Source organism: Octodon degus, unplaced genomic scaffold (genome assembly GCF_000260255.1).
Source record: "Octodon degus isolate 3935 unplaced genomic scaffold, OctDeg1.0 scaffold00010, whole genome shotgun sequence".
Classification (NCBI taxonomy): Eukaryota; Metazoa; Chordata; class Mammalia; order Rodentia; family Octodontidae; genus Octodon; species Octodon degus.
The window spans coordinates 4,510,072-4,518,428 of NW_004524586.1; the positions used below are offsets into that span (position 1 = coordinate 4,510,072).

Here is an 8,357-nt window from a genome sequence, read left to right on the forward strand (position 1 = left end):
CCTGAAATTGTTTCTGCATTTTCTGATCTGTTGATCTTTGGGTTTTTTTTTTTTTTTTTTTTTTTTTTTTGTGCTGCTGATATCTTAAACCAAAAATTGCCAAAAATGTAATCACCCAGAATCTAGAAGAGCCATCCATGGAAGAACTTTTACAGATTTTATAATGGAAATGGCCCTAATAACATCTGATTTGGGATTCTGAATTATGGAACTCTTGAGAACAAATTTTTTTTTTTTTTTTAACTACAAGGTCTCACCACGTAGTTCGGACTCATAGCAGTCTGCCTGTGTTCAGCCTCCCAAGATTTGGGATTACAGGCACGCACCACCGTGCGGGGGTGGGGGGAGAGGCCTACAGAGGAATGACCCCAGCTGATGCATTTTTAAGCTGCTCCGTTTGGGTAATATGTTTCAGCATTTTAAGGAAGCTAACACAACCTGGAACAAGTAGAGATTTTATAGTTATTTTTAAATTTCCATCAAAGAAAAACCCATGACGAGATATCTTCATGAATGATTTCTGTTAGAAACTTTAAAAATATACCAGTTCTTCACAAATTTTCCAAATTATAAGAGGAAAGGCCTAGCCATGAAGCTAATTTTTTTGTGTGTGGAGGGGACAGAACCGGGGATTTAACTCAGGCCCTTGCGCTTGCCAGGGAAGCGCTTATTCTGCTGAGCCATCTCCCCAGCCTGAAGCTAATATTTTTCATAGCAAAACTATATGAAAACATCATAATGTATAGCAAGGCAATAAAATTCTCAATCCCAAATCTGACAGTGTAAGTATTATGCACTATGACCTCATGCATTTTATCTCTGAATTGCAAGGTCAGTTTAAAATTCCAAAGTCAAGTTATCTAGTATAATGTTTTCATAAATCCCAGAAACCACATAATCATCTCAATTGACATCCTCAGAATTATGTGGCCAGACCAGACACCATTTCTTGATTTAAAAAAAAGACTGTGTATGGTGGCACATGCCTGTAATCTCAGCACGTGGGAGGCTGAATACAAGAGGGTCACTATGTGTCTGATCTATGTAGTGAGACCCTGTACTAAAAACATAAAAAAAAAAAAAAAAAAGGTAGCCAACAAACTAATAATAGAAGGGAACTTCTTGAACCTGAGCTACAAATAATACCATCATATCAAACAATACTATTATATCAAATGTTATAAGCAACAGAGTGAAGAGATAATATACAGAATGGGAAAAAAAAATTTCCAGCTACTCCTCAGACAGGACTAATATCTAGACTGTATAAAGATCTAAAAAGAAAAAAAAAATAGACCACACAGAAATAAAACTCAGTTAAAAAATGAGTAAAGTGAACAGACTTTCTTCAGACAAATTAACAGACGGCCAGTAAACATGAAAAAAATGTTTTAACATCGCTGACAATTATAAAAATGAAAATTTAACCAACACTAAAATCTCATCTTACATCAGAAAGACTGGCAGTCTTCAACAAGTCAGATAACATGCTGGCTATAGTGAAAAAGGACCTCTTCTGTACTGTTGGTGGGAGTGTAAACTAATACAGTACACCTGTAGGGAAGTCAGTATGAAGATTGCTTAAAAAAAAAAACAAAAAACTAAAACTAGAAATATACCCAGCTTTACCCCTTCTAGGTATCTTCCTTAAAGGTTAAAGACATTATTTATAGTGATACATGTATACCTATGTTTACAGCAGCACAGTTCATAGTAGCTAGATCCTGGAAGCAGACTATATATGTTCATCAGCAGATGGAAGAATGAAGAAAATATACCTATTACTAGGTGGCTATTAAGAATAAGTTCAAGGGCCGGGGAGACCCCGGTTCTGCTTAGATAGATAGATAGATAGATAGATAGATAGATAGATAGATAGAGAAAATTTGTAGGAAAGTGGATTCACCTGGGTAACATTGTTAAGTGAAATAAATCAGAGACAGGCTTAGATATTGTATGGTTTCTTTCATTTGAGTAATGCAAAGTACAAATAAAGAGCAAAATATATACAAAGCAAAATATAAAATTGAATAAAGGAATCAAGGAAACCTTTTTCAGATGGGAAATGCTCTAAGACTGAGGGTTAGGAGAGTAGGGGAGAACTAGAGGATATAGAGATTTAAGAAACATCATATCTCTGTGCACTATAAATACTCATTGTAATCATTGTGATTGCAAATAAGAAATAAGAAATAATGTGAATGAAGAAAGGGGATCTGGAGATTAAGGGAAAGAGAGGAATAGGAAGGGGAATAAAAAGAATGAAGATACATTAAGTACATGTTGCCAGTCCATAAGATGAATGTAAATTTTATATACTGTAGACATGCACCATAGGCTGGGAGATAGCTTAGTGACATAAGCACCTCTCTGGCAAATGTGAAGTCCTGAGTTCGATCCCTGGCACCAACAAAAAGATGGAAGAGATGCTTTCTGGCTCTGTGTACTGGAAAGTTCTGTCTTCTTGCAAACACACATTTAAAAAAAAAGGAACTGCACAAAAACATATGAATAGTAGCACATTGAACTGTTTCCTCACCGGGGAGATAACTTAGTAGAATGAGGGCCTGAGTTCAATCCCCAGTTCCGCCAAAAAAATAAAATGAACATTATGAACAGCTTCCTCCTAAGATTAGGAACAAAACAGGACTATATACTTGCCACTTGATTGTTTAGTAGACTTTAACCAGTAAACTTAGGCACTAATAAATCAGAATCATCCTGATTATAAAAAAGAGAAGTACAATTATTTTTGTTTACAAATAATCTGAATACACATTTTAAATAGTGTTATTCTAGAAACTAAGTGGAAAATACATGTGATTAAGAAAGTTCTTTACAGTAGCATCAAAAGGAATAAAATGCTTAGAAATTAAATGTAAACTTTGCACACTATAAATTGTAGAACGTTGACAGCAAATACATGACATTCCATATTTATAGATCAGAAAAGTTTAATGTTAAGATGACATTACTCCCCAACTTGATAAACTGATTCAGTGCATTCTCCATCAGAATCCCAGCTGATCCTGAAACTTATGAAAATTCAGAGACCCTCCCCCTAGAATCCCAATTAACGTTGTAAAAGAATAAATTGAGCAATTCACATTTACCAATTTCAGAAGAAGGAATTTTTCTTTTTTTTTTTTGGCTGGCTCAAGATGCCTTCAGGGCAGGTGTTTAGTAAGGCTTGAGGATCTGGGGAATTGAACCACAGCAACCTGAACCTGACTGCTCTTTTTAAGCAGTCACTAAACAATTGAGCTAATGGGCAGACCCCCTCACATTTACCAATTTCAAAACTAAATACCAAACTACACTTGTAAAAAGTAATATGGTATTGGTATAATAGGATTGAGTTCCAGATTTAAGACATGTGATCATGAATGTCCGACAAGTACCCCAGAACAATTCTATAGGCAGAAGAATCCAAACGTACACATGTGCTAGAATAACTGATTACCTCAAAGGGAATGAAGTTAGACATTGTAGCAAATACAAAAATTAATTTGACATGGACCATAGACCTAAAAGTAAGCCGTAGAAATACAACACTTCTAAAACATGGGAATAAATCTTTAGGAACTTGAGTTAACTACATTTTTTAGCTGACACCAGAAGCATAAATGAACAAAGAAAATAAATTGGAATTCATTAAAATTAAAAACTTAATATGATGGTGTCATAAATGAAGTAATGAAAAGGGTCACAAAATGGGTGAAGATATTTGAATAGAATAGTTGTATTGGGAAGTATCAGTGATTTTTACAATTTAGATGGTAGTTGCACATCTGTAATTCCAGTACTTGGGAGGCTATTCCTGTGAGTTTGAGTCCAGTCTGAACTACATAGCAAGTCCCTGATACCAAAAAAAAAGCAGCTTAACAGCAAATAATTCAGTTTTGAAATGAGCAAAGGATTTGAACAGATTATTTCTCTAAAGAATGTATTCATGTAGTCACTAGGCATCTGAAAAGAAGCTAGACATCATCAATAAGAAAATATAAGTCAAACCATGACACATCACTTCTCATCTACTAGAAAGACTGTAATCAGAAAAATAAGTTCACTGGGAAAAAATAAGAGAAAATAAGAAAAGCAGAAAAATAAGTTCATGTGGAGAAAATGGAACACACACATTACTGTTGGGAATATAAAGTGGCATAGCTATTGTAGAAAATGGATCAGTACTTCCTCAAAATGTTAAACATAGTTAACATGACCCAGAAATTCTATTCCCAAGTATATGTCCAAGGAAAATGAAAATACATAGCTACACAAGAATTTGTACAATGAGTAGTGTCACTCATATAATAGCCAAAAGGTGGCAGCAGCCTAAATATTTAACACATGAATGGATCAATAAAATGTGGTTTATTGATAAGGTGTTTATTTGCCAATAAAAGCAAGTAATTACTAAAGAATGCTGTAATGTATACATTTAAAAACATTAGAAGAAAAAACTGTGATTCCATTTAGTTGAAATATCTAGAACAGGCACATAGATATAGGCCAAAGGTCATGTAGTGGTATAGTGGCTTCCAAGAATTGTGCACAGGTTAGGGGTATGGGGGCTGAGTATCAGTGGTTCCAGTGTTCATTTTGGATGTTAGGAAAAACATTCTCATATTAGATTCTGGCAATAGTAATTTACAGATGTGAATGAAAACCATTGAATTTTATATTAGCTGTGTAAAATATAAGGTGGGCAAAGTGTCTAAAAGCAAAATAAAGAGTTGTAACTATAGTTGATATGTATCACCTAAATGATCTATATACTTTAGAATCCTGGTTGATAAAGATTTGATTGAAGAAAGAACATACAATATCTGCTTAGTGAGTGCTCAGCTGGTTGCTTAATTGTATTGCTTTAGATTAGAAGGTAACAACAACAAAAAAAAGACAATAACCTGAATGCCATGTTAACTAAGTTTTAAGTACTACTACTGTTTTGTTCAGTGTCTGACTTGAACTGATTGTTGAACAAAGAAGTGAAGTACATTTTGACATGTGATGTCTAACTTTGACAATCAGTGAACAATGAAAAGTATAGTATCATTAAAGATTTTATTAAGCTCTAATTGTTTTTCATACCTGTTAAATTACATTAGAATTACATTATTTTATGATTCATTCTTTAAAAATTACTTTGTTTAGCATGTTCTTTTGAGACTGTTGGCAAGTAACATTCACAAAGGTTTAAAATACTCAATATACTTTGAAAATTATAACAAACTTCTATAGAAGTATCGGTAGATGTGTTTTAAGTTTTTTGTTTTTTGGGTTTTGGTGGTACCAGGGATCGAACTCGGGACCTTGCACTTGCCAGGCAAGCACTTATTCCACTGAGCTATCTCCCTGGCACCACTTAAGTTTTTTGAAGAAGTAACTTGTGGGTTTCATAATGCTTTCACTCTTCATTTAATTCCTTTTTACTATGGCAAAGTGTGTCCTATTTTCTCATTTAGAGAACATACATTTTTTTCATTAATGAAAAAAATTATTGCAGTGATTTGGAGTAAGTTGTATGCACTGGGACTTAATATTTGAAAGGATACTTTGCTTTATGGTCTTATTTTCTATTCTTGTTTGCTTAATAGAGCCATGAAAATAAGTATAAAGTATTATGCACTTAATAAAGCGTATCAGCAGTCTGGGAGTAGATGTTAGCATCAGCTTGGCTAATTTTACTTCAGCATTTTAGAACTTTCCAAGCAGAGGACTTTGAGGCGCATTTTGTATTGCAAAATGTGTTTGAGCATACTGTTACAACAAAGGGTATTGAAATGTTTACACTTAGAACATGTAACATGTTATTTTTTAATGCCTTTTCTTAGTGGGCTAATTTTGACCTGTTAATTTTACAACCCACTAAACGTTTGAGAGCCATAGTTTTTTTTAAAACAGTAACTTATGGGGCTGGGGAGATGGCTCAAACCTGGACGGGGTGATGTTAAAATTGCTTGGTTTAGTCGCCCTGGAATGGCATCTGTTTTTAACCCTAAGGATGGAACAGCTCACGAGTGTAGTACATCTTCTGATGAGATTAATATACGAACTGGTATTTCTATTGGGAGAACAACTCAGTTAGCGACTTCTAGTAGTCGAAGTTCTCCTGGTTTTAAATCTGTTGTGGGGATTATATAGGAGTCAAAATTTAATTCTTCATAATCAGTATATTCATAACTTCAGTATCATTGGTGCCCTATAGTTTTTACTGTTAATATGGGATTATTAACTTCTTCTATTATGTATAAAATTCGTAGTGATGGTAATGCAATTACCGTCTGGGGAGATGCACTTCGCTGGCAATTGTAAGGGCCTGAGTTCAATCCCCACGCAAAAAAAAAAAAAAAAAAAAAAACTAAACAGTAACTTATGAACAAAATTATGAAATCTAATACAGTATATTCTTTTTGGGTTTTCCTTTATGATAGTTCTTTCAAAATGTTTGTGTCTTGTGTCTGGAGTGAATAGACCTCACAAAGACAAAAATGATCCTTTAGTGATATTTGAGGTTTTTAATTTTTAATTTAAGAAAAGTATTTTGTCTGATTTGATTTGCCTGTGATGAACCAGTATATTTGAATGCTCAAGGAAAATTTTCCTTAAGTAATTTAGTTTACCTGTAAATTTTGAACAAAACTTTTAATTGAAAAACATGGGTAAAATCCACCTAGATTATAAGTTTATATTCATTTCGCTTTTATACTTTTGTAAAGATAAAATTTTCCTAATTTAAAATAATTATATTAAACTCATGTTTTATTTGCTCTTGTCTTTATGCATCTGTGATTTTTTTTCTTGAATGGGAGAAAATTGTGTACAAATATTTCACCAAATATTTTTACAGGGACACTTAGTCCGCCTGGATGAACCAGCTTCGGGAGCTGGGCAAGAAGCTCTGCTTACACAAGAGCAAGCAAAAATCATTCGGTTCGAGAGACAAGCAGAAGAGTTCCTCAATGCAGTCTTTTATAGAAAAGGTTGGTTTCAGTAAAGAATGACATTTAGCATCTGCTTGTCCTGAATCAGTCTCAAGTTGTATATCATTTTAAAGTTGTTCTTAAAAATATTTTCTTTATTGATGAAATACTTTATATTTTTCTGTATTCCCTTTGATAAAGTTAAATTTGGAATAGAGTTAAGGCATTTCCTTGTCCCTTACCCTTCACTTTGAAATGATGGTGAGTCTTAAATAGTTCAGAAAGTTATTATGAAACTTCAAATGTTAAATGCTCAGGAATTCTGTATTTTGTTTAAAATTTTAAAAATAGAAAGTTACTGTTTAAATAACTAATAAGTATAAAATTTCAGTAATTTTAACTTGCAATTTGGAGAGAAAATGTATTTGTGTCTTACAGTTGGATTTCTAAGCATCTTCCCTTTGATACAATTATATTTCTCTAAATTTTTTTCAGATTGCTAAAATTAGGTAAATAGACTCATATACTAAAACTTGTCCCCAAACATTTGAGGTGGCATTTAATAGCTCTACCTCTTGGGATTTTCCATTATATCTTTCTCTTTTAAACTTGTGTAGGCTTAGTGTGATTTGTTTTGTTTCCTGTTTTATTTATTGTTGTTGGTGCTGCTGCTGCTATTGTAGCTTGCATGATAAGGATTGAACAAAGTGCTTTGCACATGCTAAATAAGCATTTTACCACAGAGCTACATCCCTACTTGCCCCACTCTCCTTTTCCCTCCCTTTTGATTCAGGCTCTTGCTGAGTTACCCAGGCTGGCCTCCCAACTTACAATCCTTCTTCTCGGCCACCACACCTGGTTACCTTTTTTTTTTTTTTTTAAAGAAGGGAGAGAGGCTGTCTAGGAAGAGTGTTTAGAAATTCTTCATGGAAACATTCATTTCTTGGGCCAGGGAGATGGCTCAGTAGAATAAATGCTTCCCTGGCAAGTGCAAGGCCCTGAATTCAATCCCCAGTTCAGCAGAAAAAATAAAAATAAAGAAAAAAAAAGAAACATTCATTTCTTTCCTGTATACATAAAACATAATTGCCATTAACTGTTAATAAACTATTAATAAACCTTCACTATACATTCCAGTGAATAATCTTTACTTTTATAAAAATTATTTCTCCAGGCCTGGGGAGATAGCTCAGTAGAATAAGCACTTGCCTAGCAAGCCCCGGGTCCTGAGTTCAATCCCTGGTACCGCCAAAAAAAAAAAAAAAATTCTCTAGATCCAAGATAAAGATTATTTTAAAAGATTATTAAATTTCCTACAGGGCTGGGGATATAGCTTAGCGGCATAAATGCCTGCCTGGCAAATGCAAGGTCCCAGGTTCGATCCCACATAAAAAAAAGAGAAAAAAATTGTGATTGTATTTATTTTTTTTT

General features: G+C 33.8%; 1 protein-coding gene across 13 annotated transcripts in view; it reads left to right on the forward strand.

Moving 5' to 3' along the window:
• The window catches only part of LOC101572068 (ligand-dependent corepressor), a 178,657-nt gene that overhangs the window by 108,677 nt on the left and 61,623 nt on the right, over window positions 1-8,357 (forward strand). For 12 of the 13 annotated variants that reach the window (XR_002819827.1, XM_023708852.1, XM_023708842.1 and 9 more), the window contains one exon: window positions 6,854-6,986. Coding sequence is in view for 10 of the 13 variants with exons in the window: in XM_023708852.1 (XP_023564620.1) it covers window positions 6,854-6,986 (133 nt within the window). In the remaining 3 variants the exon portion in view is untranslated. Of the gene's footprint in view, window positions 1-327; window positions 402-6,853; window positions 6,987-8,357 lie in introns of those variants that run through there. The other variant, XM_023708844.1, reaches the window with a different exon arrangement.